Consider the following 16,183-nt stretch of genomic DNA (forward strand, 5'->3'; position numbering starts at 1 on the left):
GCATTTAAACTTCAGAGTCACTTCAGAGTCTGAAGTTTGCACGCATCCGTGCACATGCTGCAGAGCAGACTCCAGGACCAGAGAGACTCAGACACACAAACTGGGGGAAACAAACTGGGGGAAACAAACTGGGGGGATAAATGCCATTGTATCCTCCTATGTCCTATGCCTATGCCCATGCCATTATGTGTAAGCCATAGCGCCAAGCTCAGCCTGACTTGCAGGCGAGTCTGAGGTATGTGCCAGGGGAGGAACAAGGACCAAGTCTGTGGATATCAATGTTCTGTCTCAGAATGTATTAATCTTCCTCTACTACTATAGATATAAAATTCTATGGCCTGTTCAGTAGCAATGGCGGGATCGGAGGCTCTTTTACCAAGTGTCTCAAATGTAAGGGTTTACCAGCTGGTGTCAATTGATTCTGATCCTACGCCTGACACCATATGGGAGGGGGTCAGAAATGCAAGCTGGACACACAGGTATAGTTTTCTCACAAGTTTCCATTTTATTTCAATAAAAAAGAGGTGACCTAAGAAGGATACCCCTACCTAACAAACTAAGGCTAAATAAAAATGACCTAGTGTCCAAAAAGTATCTGACCCTCACTCTAAAATACACAACACAATCATAGGAATTGTTCGGCACTTTTAAACTCCACAAAATAACATATACATTCAAACTCAAGTTATAACCATTAATCCTTGTGACCAGGGTAGATTCCCTTCCCCAAGTTCAATTTCAATAAAGTTTGATTTAGTGAAAAAGGTCCACTCAATGTAGGATACTACGGGCCTGATTCATGGAAGTGGTTTATAATGGGGCAATCCCATAGGAAAACGTTCCATGAATCCGGCCCCAAATATTTTCCATTCAATATATCCTTTCACTGGATAAAGTAACTTTCTCACTTTCAAAGATTTTGCTTTTTAAACAAAAAGTATTTTTCTCCAAACTTCAATTTTCCAGAGCCAGAGGTCAATCACTTGTTAGCACATCATGCCGCTTCCTTATAGAAAATACGTTTATCAGGATGGCTCATTCAAAAGAAATGCTTTAGTCAGGATGGTTCAACAATCGCTTTAGGTTACGCAGCAGTCCATAAAAGCAAGGTGGTGGAATTAAGACTGCTTTTCTACCACAATCTTTTACCACAGCCACAGTACTTTAAATCATCTTCCTGGTACACTTGCCTGCCAGGACTAACTGCAATGTATCCCTTTCCTGGATTTTCGCCTGCCAGGATGAAACTCCTACTACACTACTGCAACTTGTACTCCATGGTAAGGCTTGTTCCAAACTCTCCACACTATAATCCTCAATGGGGAGATTTGAACCAACAACTGGTCAGCCTTTTAACTTCTAACACAATTGGCTTATATCTTCTTCCAAATTAATATTTCACACATGGACAATGATTCTTCTGTTTGCCATAGGCAATGAAGGTCACAGTTGTCTCACCCTTGATTCCATTGACAGGCAGGGCCTTGCGCCTGCAATCTTTGACTTCTCCCTGTACATCCTTTTTGCTGCTGGCAATGCAGGTTACAACTTTCTCCCTCTGGACTTCTCTTTATAGGAGTATCAAATCCAAATTGCCTTGAGATCATGCTTAGGTTAACTTGATAATGTAGGTCACGAGAGCAGGGACATTTGGGGGTCGCCAGGGATTGCAACTGCGACCTCTGAGGTCTCCCTTGCTACTGTTAAAAAAAATATATTATTTTCTTGTTCTTTTTTTTTTTTTAAGTGGAAGCTCCTGGGCTGTGGCCAGCGCCATGTGGCTCTTTGTTTCTGGAGTGGCTGGCTTTCTTGTTCAGGCCTCTTATAAAAAAAAAAACAGGGGGATCCACAAGTGTAAGACTTTGAGCAGTGACCCTAAATAGGAAAGAATATGAATAACAAATAGTCTTTCTGGAATTCTGTACAATATTTGCTGGACTCAACAAAGGTTTCTTTTAGGCACACTTTAGGGTTGAGTCACTGATTTTGTCTGATTTTGTCTGTTCAAACACCTCAAATTTACAATGCAGACACAAACGAAATGTATTTTGCTTTTTGCAAGTTGCAGTTATAGCATATTTTTTTCTGCCTCCGTCTCTATTATGATCATCACAAGACATTCCATCTTGGTGTCCTCGGTCACTTCACAAAATCCTAAAAGCGTGTGTACAGTGTAGACATGTTTAACCATAGCAAGTGGCCCTTGATTTCATTATGGCACAATTAATGCTTTCTTGTAATGTGTCTATCTTTCCTATCTCCGTGGCATGCTGTTCAGGATGTTTATTTGCATGTATGAGGTAACGAGTGCCCAGAGTACGGGATGCTGTGTGAGTGTGCTGCTTTCCCTGATCTACCCTAAACTGTTTAATACACAGTTAGGAACCCTCCCAATGGTATGTATTTTGCCAACCTCTGAATCCTGAAAAGTAGATCCACGCAGGTGTAACGCTCACCTGATTCCCACGGGGGTGTTGATCGGAACTGGACTGCTAAGGTCCCCACCAGCGTTATTCGTAGTGCAGAGACGGCTGACTGGACCGGCCTTCCTAGCTTCGTCTGCTTGATTCGTAAAAGTGGTTTCCTAAAAGCAGGAGGAGGGCAATTAGCCACCCAGTGGATGCAAGGAGACACTTGTTTAATTCTTTCCCTCTAAGCATCCCGATATTCCCCTTTTGTTGTCTCACCTTATTATTTGTAATAATGAGCTCTCCATCCTGCAGCGAGCGCAGGGGCGTGTAGAATCCCAGTTGCTTCACTGGTTTGAAGATTTTGGGCGAGTTACAGACGTGTTGGACTCCGTGGTAAATGGCAAGGAGACGTAAGTATAATGTCTATAGAGTTCAATTGTCTGTTATTCACTCGTTTTTATCCCTTTTGTATTGCAGCTTAATCCGAGAAGAGTTCACCTGAAGTGCTGCAGGTTGCGCGTGGGTAAGAGTCTGTATTACCCAGTGTTGTCCGGTAAAAGCGAAATAAATGTCTTTAACAAGTGTTCTTTCCTCCCACAGGTGTGGCGTTAAAGAGGTGGAACGCCGATGAAAGATGCCTAGGGGAGCGGTAACTCTGGTGTGTATAATATGGTTGCTTTGATTGTCTTTGTTAGCACCCGGGTCACCTTGTTCTCTTTGTCCCTTCCAGGTTCCACAGATGCAGTGATGAAATGATGGCTGCAGCGCTGATCCGTGGAAATGCAGAATGGGTAAGTATGGCGCGGCGCGCCTGCTAGCGATGCAATGCGACGTGTCTTTTCCAATTCTGAAGTGCAGCGAATTCAGGAACAGATGAAGATTAAAAGGTAAGTTCTTGTTCTTATTTCTCTTTCTTCTAGGATGGTGTCCAGGTTCGAGGCGGGCGTGGCAGGGGACTGGATGCTGCAGGCACGGTGCGCGTCACGCTGCTGAACTGCAGAATAATGCGAAGCATGGGCTGCTGTTCGGGCGTGGTTTAAATAGCCTGCAAAGTAGTCCCAGGTAAGAAGTTCCCCAGAACCACACCCGAGTAAAAATTAATCCCTGTAAAATAGTCCCATCCAGGCCTCACGTGGGCTTTGATTCATTTGCAGCATGGTCTGCAGGAGGTAAGTAATGTCTGAGCCTGGCCCCGGCCCCTATGGCGCCAGGACTGAGGTCTATTATGAGCCTGGTGCCTAAGGCGCCAGGACTGAACCCAGATAGCCTCCAGCTGGGGCTGCTGGGGGTCTCAATAAATGTCTGGATGCCTGCTCCCGAGGCTGCTGGGCTGGGTCCGGATGCCCGGGGGTAGGCATCATGACAGCAGGCTTGACATGTTGCCAACTTTGCACCAGACCTGCAGATGAACTGGCCTGATGTTAAATCTCAGTTGCCATTTATTGGTATCCACTACAGAGAGTAATTTGCTTTTTGACTTTGAGAACATTCAGATATGTAATTGCCCATTTCACTATAGCCATTAAGATGGCTATGCAGGTTGCAGGTTCGAATTCCGGCAAGGCCAACTCAGCCTTTCATGCTTCTGAGGTCTATAAAGGAATACCAACACAGGTGGGGTGTTATTGTATGTATATTTGTTCTATGTAAAGTGCATAAGCGCTATATAAGAACACATCATTTGGCCTGGACGTCTGCTTGCATTCACAGTAATTTGGTAGTAAGGGACCTATACACACAGATATTAACAATCCATTCTTGTATGAAATGTAGATCACATTACAGTGATAACGTAACTATATATATCGTAGTGTACTTAAATGCTATGTTATGCCATTTTCTGTTTGTGAAAGGTTGTGTTCCATCGCTTCCTGTAATGTCACTTCGGGTGGGGTCAAATTACATCACTACCTGCGATGTCACCAGAGGTCAAGGGGTGTTTGAGGTCACTTCCACTACCCCTGGCATTTTGGTGAAATGACGTCCCTGCACAAGAGAGAGGTATTCCTGGTTATGGGAGTTTAGCCCAATCTGTCTATGCATCGGTTTTCTCTGGGTGTGACAATGTGGTTTACAATGTTATCCCATTTGAAAGCGGGCCAGATGAGGGTTTTTGGGATGATCACCTTGGATTCATCACATACTACTTCAACAGCACCCAGACATTAAAGCTATTATGGTTGGGAGCTGTATTTTCAAAGTACTCCTGTATGTTGAGGACCTTTTTGGTGCCGATTTCAGACCAGAACGCTCCTTTTCGAGAATTGGCATCGCAGCTGCATTTTTCTTTGGATTGGGTTTCAGATTTTAAGGTTAATGTCTCTAAAACATTGATCTTCCCAATCTCAGTCTTGTATCATAGGAACTCCTTTGATGTAGAAAGGAATTTATGGGGTGATGGTGGATTCAGGCATTTGGCTATACAGGTTGCTGGAGATGTTAACACTTTGTACGAGGGGGGGGTCCTGTCCTCAAAAGTTTGCAAACTGCAATGATTCGTTGCAGTGTTTTTTCAAAAGACCTCTCCATTAGTAGTAATACATCTAGGTAAGTAACTCTGGTGGTTAATAAAAATAGGCATCTTGAGATACTGCCCGTTTGTACCCTTGCCCCCAAATTCATACTTTGAGCTTTTCTGACTTGCTTGTAGTATGGGAAGCAAGCAATTTCAAATCCTCCAATTTGCATTTGTTGGGCAGATGTCATAGATTGTAGAATACTGAGATGGAGTAAACACTGGCGTGAATGGAAAAATGTTGTTGTTGAACACATTTTAAAATAGATAATATCCTGATGACACATCTACCTTTTTGTTTTTTTGGAAAGGGAACCTTTGGAGATGTTACGAAAAGGCTCGAATTAAAGAAGAAGCTTCAGTGTAAAAGTTTTACGTGGTATCTAAACAATATATATCCAGAGATGTATATTCCTGATTTGAATCCTGATTTCTCTGGAGATGTGAGTATCTTCCGAACTTATTTCATTTTCTTTTCTATTAAGGATGCTCCTTGAGCTTGTACTGACATATTTAGTAGCTATTTGGGAATGGTTGATTAAAGGCAGAGCCAGTGCTGCATAGAGGGAAAACGGCATTTTCTGGAAAGCTCATGAAAAATGGTAAACGCCATCGATAATATTGCCATTGGATCATCCGCTGTGTGCCAACGCGCAGCTTATTTTCCTGCCAACCCTCTTCTCTTTGATCACCTTCAAGCGGGTGTCGGGGGGGGGGGGGGAGTTGGTCAATCGTGCCCTTCGTTACAAACCCACATAAAGTATAAAATGTCTCCATTGTAATATAGGGGACAAATTTGGATCAAGCATCCCTCATGTCCTAACACCACTAGGTTACCAGACAATTGGGTGATCTACTTAGTAATGTCCCAAATAATAATTCGGTCACATTCTAAAATTAGTTTTGCTTTGAATTTGACCCATTGCTCTTGACAGATCATTACTGTTCTTTTTACCTTCTGTTTCCATCATGAATAGTCATTGCATACCGTCTCCTTAAAAGGTGGGACAACAGAAGAAGTTTGGTCTCCACTTGATCTTACAGACTTTCCTGAACTTTTGAAGAAGTCGCAACCATGCGTTGTTTTACTACATTTTCTTTACTGTAGTCAGAGATGAAGGCATAACTTCCTCGGAGTTGCAAGTCCATGCAGCAGACTATGTCACACCCTTGAAAATGGTATCTTGTACAAATCCATGTACACCTGCACAATGCAATGCACAAAGTTGAAATCGCCATCTTTGGTGCGAAGAAACTCGTACCCAATGCCATGCTTCATTAAATCCCTGAATCTCCTAACAAAGTTTAAAGAAGGCTTTTCCATGTTTAAAGAGACAACTTTTGAAGTTGCGATTCAAAGAAAACAAATAGTGGACCATCTCTCTGGTGAGTTATTGACAAGTTAGAACAAAGGGTGTGATTATCACTATATCTAATTAAACAGTTCAATGCTATCACACAGGGTGCCCATTTTCATCCAATTAATAGTACAATCTCAAAGGATAGATTAGATCTTTCGTTTTTACTGTACACTAGTAAAGTCTACTACATTTTGTAGCATGGCAATATTCTGAAGATGGAGACCATACACCTGGCTAAATTAAGAATTATGTGCATTAGAAACTGATAGCTATTTACATAGTTTTCAATGGATTTAATAGAGCACATACCCAGTGCTGTTTGAATATTTCACTATCGTGCCACTATCTTGTTTTTGAGGTCTTGTCTGCCATCACAACCTAAAACTTTAGTTATTAACATTCCATAATTTGATTTGTGGTTTCAGTCAACCATGATTTTGTTCTAAAACAACAGTAATTTGATAATTTACTCATAGCCTCGTTCTTTAGTCTTACCGGAAAAATAAACAAGTTGAGCGACTATCATCTCTGCTCTTTGAACCTAAGTTCTTTGAATGGTAGGGTTACACAAGGTTTGCCTGCTTGTGCGCATGCTAGACCAATGTTGTTACTGGGTTTTTTAAATACCACAGCTAATTCCATTTGCATAGCCTTCAGGTCCTACCAGTAAAATGCTGGGTTTTTTGATGAGATAGTAGGAGCAGATCAAAGCTTGGCATGATATCCTATGTATAAGCTGGTCTGGTCATTAAAGTTGCCTGTGTCGGCAATAATGTAGTGAGGTTTTGCTGGATGTTAGTGTTCAGAATGCCAGGCCTGTTGTCTGCATGGTGGTTGGTGTAGGGGTATGGTGAAGTGTCAAGAGGGGGTAAAAGGGTTTGAAGATGTAAGTTATTTGAGAACAGATAGACATCTTTATAAAGTCATTTAGTTGTTGAGTAGAGTAAAGGATTGGAGTTGAATGTTCTTCAGAGATTAGAGGTGTAAATGACATGATGGGTTGGTGAAGTCACACCAATTTCCAGTCTTGAGTCAGTGCTCGTGTGCACACCACATTGCATTTAATTGCAGCATAGCATCTTACATTGCAACACTTGAATCTGGGTATGACCTAGTTAGCATTATGAGGCATATCACAATAAGGCTCGTCATGTGGGATCCCTTGCAGATTTTGACTTGGACTAAACAAAGGGTAAAACAGTATGGAGTAGCAGACCTAAACACAAACATATTGCATCCTATTGTATTATGTGAGGTTCACTTTTCCAGCGAGACCTATCTCTGGGTGTAGCTCACCGACTGGCCGGGGTCAGTGCCCAATATCAATTATGTCTGTCTGAGTGCAATTGGTGCAAGGATTTTTGCTGATTACTTGTAACTAGTCTATCTGGGTTTGTTTATAACGGTCAGACTGGGCACTGCATGAGGGCATGTTGTATTTTGACAGATGCTAGATGTCACCAGTCTGCATAGTGTGAGGCTGGTGAAATGTCTGGATTTCTATCATGTTTTTCTTGTTGTATTTGAGTGGCTGGTTGGAAATGGTTATCTGTGAGCATGTTGAAGTTAATAGTGGACCAGGACATGACTGAATCCCAGGGCAGGGTGTTTACTTATTTATTGTCTCAGAGCACTGTTTGCAATCGGCGTGGCTGGCCAGGGCACAGGAGTTAGTGTTGACTTCTGGGTACATCAGGCTCATGTGTACTTAAAAATCACGTCACTATATAATTAGCTGCACCAAAGAAATATGTGCTCATCTATCTGCAGTATCTGGTAAGTGCAGCATTTGAGGGCTTGATTGCGCACAGTGTGTATATGTGTCAAGGTGAACTGTGAAGTCTTGCTGTATCAGGCAGAAGATGGGACAATTCCATTTGTTACTGATTTAGAAGCAAGGTCTGTCCTATTTGCTTCGCATCGATTAGGTTTCTTACAGGTAAGTTTTACTCAAGCACCCATTTAGTCGATTGTCCTTTTTCAGGTTATGCGCTGTGGTTTCCTCTTCATTCAGTAGGGTTATTGTATTTGGCTGCCTTACTATATAACCCTGTAAGTTCTTTTTTATAGGGGAGGTGATTTTGCAGGGGTCAGATTCTCTTGGAAATTAGACATCTACTTTTGCCCCAAGGCCTGGAGGTGGCTGTACAGAACAGGAAAGCCAGTCTACCTGGGTAATCTATTCAGAACTGTGAGGTAAGTGGAGTGCGCAAGGGAGGAGCTGCAGTGACCCCCCCCCTCCATCTGCAGAGCTCTACCCTGACTTGAGTGACATAATCTGCAACCTTGACACAAGTCCTCCTTTCGTTGCGTAGGCACTATCCTGACCCTACTGCCTAGGGCCTATATTTGGGTTCATAAAAATACATATTCGCAGTACAGAACTATAGGCTTTGGTAAATGGTGTTTGCGGAAACCACCCTTGGGTTTGTTATTGACGCTGATGAATGCTGAGAAACAAACTTGTTAGAAAGGCCTCTGATTGCAATACAATGCCTTCAGTGGAAACCAGCACAGGTGTGAGAAATAAATCACTAGAAAACTGCAGAAGGGGACTGTGGGGGGGAGGGGGTCACGCTCCTAAATCAGACCAGCATGCACGTGCCAAGACCATACAGAAGAAAGCCGAAGCAAGCTGAAACAGAAGTCAGCAGAGCACAGCAGGGTACATTGGTCACAGGGAGCAGAGGTTGAATACCCCAGTCTGAGAGCTAATGGATATTTGAGCTCCTGATGGTCGTAAAGGGAATATGTTTGCTATTCCTTCATAAGCTTTTTCACTCCTCACGTTTACTGTGGCTCCTGTATCAACCAGAAAAGGTATGTGTTGCCCACATATGTTTACTGTCACTTTTATGGCAACCCTGTCATCACATGTATCATAGATCAACATAACATATTCTTTGCTATATCTGTCATATTCTTGATACTGATCTGCATCTAGACGTTCTCCTTTATTTGATGGATTTTCATAAGGATCTTCTAATTGCATTTTTCTTTCTTGATTTGGAGTTTGATGTGACTGTATAGTCTGATCATGTTCTTGGCTGGCTTGTTCAGTTGTCTCTATTTGCAAGTCCTCCACTGCCCTGATGAATCCAGGTTGTGGTGTTTGATAGGTTGTTCTGGCAACTGCATTATGCCTTATACAGTCTTTTTCCTGATATGCCTTTGCGTTGAAAGTCTTTTGCATATCCTATCTTCTGTTTGGCAATATTTGTACATTGGATCTATACGCAGTTAACAAATGTATTCTCTCCCTACATATTGTCTGAAAGTGATTTTCTTGGCCACACCTCGTACACATTTGGCCAAGAGACGGGCATTGACCCTTATGTGGAAATTCAAATCCACATCGATAGCACTGTCTTTCTGCTGCATTTCTACGGCTATTATTCCACCATTCTTGTCGAGGTGATGTGCCAGGGTATCGTATTTGCCCATGTACATTTGGTCCTGTGGCAGCAATGGTATCTAGTCTCTTGTGTTCTCCAGGTTTGCCGCTTGAGTGCCAACCCTTTCATACACTCTTGCCAGTTCTAGTACATCTTTTTTTTTTTACCACATTTATTTTCTTTTCATGGACTCAAGATACAAGCATACATGTGAGAAACAGTATACAGAAATATTATCATTGTTCTTTTTTTTCGGTTCGCTTTTCAAGTCTATAGGAAGTCTGTTAGTTTTTAACATCTATAACTCCCTCCCCCCTTTCTTTACAGTCGAGCAAATAACATGTATCCCCTTTCATTCCTCCCTCCCCCCAACTGGGCTGGTTCCGTTTTTCTACACCATTAGCCAGTGCAATTGCAGTTCGGGCATTGTCTGCCTGTGTTAGCGGTTGCTGTGGGCCCTTTCATGCTTCTGTCTTTAGTTCAGAATCGTTCTCATGAGGTTTGGTCTGTGGAAGTAGGCTTCCCTATCTGCAACATAGTCTATAAATGGGTCTCATACCTCCCTGAATTTCAGGTATTTGTTGTCTTTTATGGCCCCTACCTTTTCCATTGCCAGTATATGCCATATTTTGACCCACCAGCATGTGACCACTGGGCTTTCAGAGTTTTTCCATCCTTGGGCCAGAGTTATTTTTACCGCGTTTAGTAGCTGCGTGATCAGGGTTGCGTTGTTGCCTGTCTCTGCGTAGATCCCTTCAACTGCAGTTCCCAACAGTATTACCTTTGGGTCGTGTGGGAGTTGTAGCCCTGTGATTTCTCTTGTGTCCCAATATTTCTTTCCAGTATATTTCAGCTTTAGGGCAGGTCCACCACATGTGGTCCCCTCTGATGCCGCATTGTCTCCAGCAGTTGGGGGGGGGGGGAGTAGGCTGGGTTCATTTTGTTTTATCTGTGTGGGGTTAGGTACCATCTTGTGTATAGTTTATATGAGGTCTCTTTAATTGTGGTGCATTTGGATGCTTCTGAGCCCTCTTCCAGATTTGTCCCCATTCCTCCTCCGTGATAGTTCCCAGATCTTTCTCCCAATTGTCTCTGTATGAGATTTGATCCTCAATTTATGCGTTATCTAGCAGTTTATATATTCTTGATATTGCTTTGTGGGTCTGGCTTTCCTGTAGAGTGAGTTCCAGTCCTATAGGGGTCCTGGTGGCTGCCTTTTTAACCCCTTCCTGGGAGATCAAGTGCCTGATTTGTATGTACTTGTACCTCTCCTTTTCCCCTATACTGAATTTCTGTTTGCATTCCTCGAATTGTAGTGGGGTTCCTTCGTGGTAGAATTCTTTCAGGGGGATTGGATTTGTTTACACCAATGGCACACAATCAGGACTTCACCCCGGGTAAACGGGACAGATTTTGGGCAAACTGGGGGCAAAGGGGCCCAGTCCGGGGGCTATATGATGTTGAGTGCTATGTCCCATGCTTTTATTGAAGTGCGGGTGGATTCTAGTAGGTGTCCCTCCGCCACTCTAGCCCCAGTCCGTAGGGCATGTAAAACCCCAAGAGGAATACCGGTTTCTCCCTGTTCTATTCCCACCCATCCCTTATGTAGGGTTCCTCCCATCCATTTCAGCATAGGGGTTATCTGGGCTGCCAGTGCATATCTTTCCACATCGAGGAGTCCCAAACCCCCCCCCCCATTAGGGTGGCCTAGTTATGATTCTTTTTTGGATTCTGTGTTCTTCCCCTTCCATACGAAGGATACCAAGTCCTTTTGTAGTTTTCTGCACATTTTGGGGGGAATCTCTATCGGGAGGGAGCTAATTACATATAGGAGGTGGGGTAGAAGGGTCATCTTGAGTGCGGTTATACGCGCAAACCATGAGAGTTCTTGGGCATCCCATCTCGAGAGGTTGTCCTTTAATTGTTTCCATAGCGGCACTATGTTCCCCCCATATAGGAGTCAATATTCCCGTGTTAGTTGGACGCCTAGGTAGTCTATGGCCTTGGGTTCCCAGGTTAGCAGGTGCTGTGCCGTCATTTTTAGGGGTATCTTCTACTCTTCGGTTATGTTTAGGGTTTTTGATTTTGTGTAGTTAATCGTGAACCCCGAGACGCTAGCGAATTCCTGTAATCTTTCTAGGGTTTTGGGTAGTGATTTGGCGGTGTCTCTCAGGAACAGTAGGATATCGTCCGCGTATAGTGCTATTCTATGTTCTATCCCTCCTGCTAATACCCCTTTTATTTCTGGGTCCTGTCTTATGGTTTGTGTCACTGGTTCCATTGCCATTGCAAATATAAGGGGGGATAGTGGGCAGCCCTGCCGCGTGCCTCTACAAATTTATATTGTTGTGGTGGGTCTGCCATTGATTATGAATGTTGTTGAGGGGAGTTTGTAGTTTGCAAGGATCATCCTTATAAAGGTGGGGTCGCAGCCATATTTCTTCAGGGTTAGTTTCAGGTACGCCCAGTCTAGGCTGTCGAAAGCTCTGCGTGCGTCTAAGGCCTCTAAGGAGAATTTCTGTTCAGTTTTGTTCCCGATTTTTATGATGTTCATCGCCCGCCTGATGTCCTGTGTGTGTCTCCACATGATAAATCCCGCTTTATCTTTGTGGATTATTTGGGGTAAGACCTTCGCCAACCTGTTTGCCAGGATTTTTGCATATAACTTGGCGTCGCTATTAAGTAATAATATTGGCCTGTAGCTTGCGCAGTCTGTGGGGTCTTTCCCTGGTTTAAGGATGAGTACTGTGGTCGATTTCCCCATGTCTGGTGTGACTGCCCCGGTTTCTCTGATGTGGTCGAAGAGGTTCATGAGTGGGCCCAGTAGCTGGTTCATGAAGGTTTTGTAGTACCCGTTCCGGAACCCATCTGGCCTAGGTGTCTTATGTGGGAGATGTTATGGCATCGCTTATTTCTTGGGCCGTTATGGGAGCTAGAAGGTTCATGTTGTCTTCTTCTGGTATCTGGGAGAGGGCTATTTTGGCCATGTAATCTAGCTGGAGTTGTGGGGATAGTTCCGTTCGAGGAGCTCTAGGTGGAACTTTTCCATAATGTCTCATTTTTCATCCTCCGATGTGCTTATCCCCCCTTTTGGGTTCTTCAGACTCACTATGTAGTGAGTCTGAAGAACCCAAAAGGGGGGATTGCAGGTTTTTGTTTGTTGAGTTTAGCTGCTAGGAATTTGTTAGCTTTGCCTCCGTGGGCATAGTAGGATTGTTTAGTGCGTAGTATGGATTGTGCGGTGTGATCTGCCATGTGGGTTTCTAGTTGGGCTCTCACTTTTCGAAGGTTTCTTACTGTTTTGGGTGTTTGTTTAGCCTTATGTTGTGTTTCTGCTTCCTTCAGTTCTAGCTCAAGTTTCTATTTGAGTAGCTTTCTCTCCCGTATATACGCTGTGGTTTGTGATATAAATTCCCCCCGCATTACTGCTTTCCCTGCATCCCATATTACCCCTCAGTTTGTGTCTCCGTTGGCGTTATCCTGAAAATAATTATTCAATGCTGTTTCCATGTGGGCTCTAAGGGCAACATCTCGGAGTATGATCTTGTTCAGTTTCCAGGTCCTGTTAGGGCGGGGTGTCTCTTTTATCGGGATTATTTTTAGTATGACTGGGGCATGGTCAGTGAGGTATTGTACTCCTATTTGTACGTCTTCGATTTGTGGGATGAGGGTGGATGAGGTCAGAATCATGTCCATTCTTGAGTAGCCCCTGTGTATGGGTGAGTAATGGGTGAATTCCTTTTCTGTGTTATGAAAGAATCTCCATGTTTCTATTACCCCGAAGTCCCTGAACAGTTTGCCTAATGCTTGTCTGTTTCTGCCGCAGTGGGGGGCGGAGGGGGTCTTATCTAGAGTGGGATCCATTACACAGTTAGTCTCCCCCTATTATAATTTGTCCCTCGCAGCGGCTACCCAGGTTCCGCAGGATTTTGCCCAGGAAGATGTCTGGTCTATCATTTGGGGCGTGTAGTGCTATTAGTGTGTATGTTGGTTCGTGCAGGGTCCCTTTAAGTAACGGGAATCTACCCTCTGTATCTCTATATGCAGACTTTTTCTTAAATGGTAAATTAGCGCGTAGTGGGATTGCGACTCCTCTCGTTACCCCTCCCCCCCCTCTCTCTGGAGGCAAAGTATTTCACTGGCGAGTTTAGGCCCTTTATATTCAGGGTCATGACCGTTAACTCGGGCATGAGTCTTGTGTGGGGGAGTCTTCATCGTCTGTGTGCCCTCTTTCAGCAAAAAGTGGTGTACGGCGTGTAGTCGCGGACCATGCCTTGAACAAATCCCAACATAACATAACCAAACCAAAAACATTATAAACTTGCAAACTTGTTTTCACCCTCATGGTGGTTTGACCAAGGAGTCTTTGTGCCTCCTCCGGATCCCCCCGGAGCGTTGGGTCCCTAGATTCCCCCAGCGTCCCATTCGCCACGGCGTATCTGGGCTTGTCGTGGGTTCCAAGATTCCCCCCCTCTCTCCGCCCAGGCTTAGTTCAATCTCCTCTCTGATTTTAACTTACGTTCTATACATCTTACGGTCGTTGATTTCTCCTCCATTTCGTCTTCGGGTTCTGTAGTGTTTTGTTCATTGTTATTATGTGCAGCCTGTTCCCTTAGTTCATCGTGGTTTGGAACCCTCTGGTATGGGTTTTCTTTCTTGGCGTCGCCTGGTGTTGGTGGACCATTACCATCGTCTGGGTCCCCACCCTTTCTTGTTTGGCGTGTTTTCCTATCTTTCTGGGGTTCCTCTTCCTCTTCTAGCTGCAGCAAAGTTATCCCTTCTTCGCATGTAGAGATCCGCTGTGGTTTGCCTTTCCACGTGAATTGTAGTCAGAAGGGGTATGCCCATCTGTATATGTTGTTTTGGACTTTCAGTGCTCTTGTGACTGGTTGCATCAGTCTTCTTTTGTGCAGTGTGGATAGGGCTAAGTCCTGAAAGAGTTGGATCTGGTTGCCGTTGATGGTGATTGTCTTTTGCTTGCAGGCTGCTCGTAATATTTCCTCCTTCATTAAATATGAAGTCATTGCCATGAGCACGTCTCTTGGCCTGGTTCCCGGGTCGTTTTGCTTGGGTCCCACTCTATGTAACTGTCGATGGATATGGTATGTGGTTGAGTGTCGTTGAGCATGCTGCTGAAGCACAGCTGGAATGTGTCTCTGAGGTCTTTGTCCCCAATCGTTTCGTCCAGGCCTTTGACTTGTATGTTAGACCTTCGTGAGCGGTTCTCAAGGTCCTCCGCTTGCAGTTCTAGATTGTGTGGGGCTCTGGAGATCTTTTCTAGGAGGATGCTGTTCTGTTTTGTCTTCTGTTGTCTCTGAGAGGCCCTTCTCCGTGGTGTCCACTCTGTCTCCCAGTTCCTCGATGTCCTTCCTCACCTCCTGCATGGAGGATTTTAGTTCTTCGCGGAAGCCGGTCAAGTGGCACAGCGAGTAGAAGCTCGCTTTAACATCCGTGCAGAGCCTGTTAACGCAGGTTCGAATCCCGGCTGGGCCAAACTCAGCCTTTCATCCTTCCGAGGTCGATAAATGAGCACCACACACCGTGGGTAATAATAAGCAGCGCTCAGATACCTGAGGGTTCGTAGCGCTATATAAATGCCTAATTATTATAATGCCCAGTTGGGTCTGGAGGGATTCCATCATTCTGTTCTCCATGCCTCTCAGGCATTCCTGTAGGTCCTCCTTATTTAGCGCCATGGCGTCGGTATTCGCTACGTCTGTTTCAGTGTTTGAGTCTTCTGTCTTATTCCTGTATTGTTTCCACTCCTGAGGCTGTTTCCAGTATAGTTCCAGCTGTCCTTTTTGCCCTTTCGCTGTGGATCTGGTTCTTACTGGGGTGTTCTTTGGTTTGGTGCCTGACATCTCTGTCGTGCGTCTGTTGTATGGGTGGTAGTATGGCTTCTTATTGTCACGGGGTGTCTGTGGCCAGTGTATGTGATCTTGGCTATGGCATTCCTGGGAGTTACTCCTCACCGGTTGGCCCTTCCATGGGGCATTATTAGTTTGGGATCAGGTGGGTTCTGGGCCTGCTTTCAGGGGCTCTTGTCCTTGTTCCTTTAGCCATCACCCGCAGTGGTTGCAGTCATGTTGGTGGGGGCTCTGTTTCCCAGGTTTGGGCCCCAGCGATGGCGGGGAGGAGAAAAGGGTTCCTCTGGCTCTGCTGGACGCGGGTTCCGCCCGCCTCTCCTGAAGGTAGGTCTCTGCTTGGAGGTCTGCAGTCGGTCTCCACTCCCCAATTGTGTTGGTCAGCACGGGGAATCTCCTGGGTAGTTCGATTTCTGGCTCAGTTGGAGGGCGCTGGGTTCCCACGGGGCCTGCCCGCTCTAGTCTCCCCGCTTATCCCTTTGCTCTTGTGCGGGGGCGTTGTGAGCCAGGGGCCGCTGTCAGATGTCTGGCCCGACGGTCGGCACTTCCTTGGGGGGTGCGAGCCACTTTCCAGTATAGCGTATCCGAGGGGGACCATGCTGTTTCCGCTTGCTTAATATATTTTTTGTCCCCCTGT

At 44.8% G+C, this 16,183-nt stretch overlaps 1 protein-coding gene across 9 annotated transcripts in view; it reads left to right on the top strand.

Moving 5' to 3' along the window:
- The window catches only part of GALNT3 (polypeptide N-acetylgalactosaminyltransferase 3), a 684,564-nt gene that overhangs the window by 543,574 nt on the left and 124,807 nt on the right, over positions 1 to 16,183 (top strand). For all 9 annotated transcript variants that reach the window (XM_069616285.1, XM_069616286.1, XM_069616289.1 and 6 more), the window contains one exon: positions 5,238 to 5,369. In XM_069616285.1, the coding sequence (XP_069472386.1) occupies positions 5,238 to 5,369 (132 nt within the window). The remainder of the gene's footprint in view (positions 1 to 5,237; positions 5,370 to 16,183) is intronic.

The sequence above is a fragment of the Ambystoma mexicanum genome, chromosome 9 (assembly GCF_040938575.1).
Source record: "Ambystoma mexicanum isolate Mex_15411 chromosome 9, UKY_AmexF1_1, whole genome shotgun sequence".
In the NCBI taxonomy this organism is placed as follows: Eukaryota; Metazoa; Chordata; class Amphibia; order Caudata; family Ambystomatidae; genus Ambystoma; species Ambystoma mexicanum.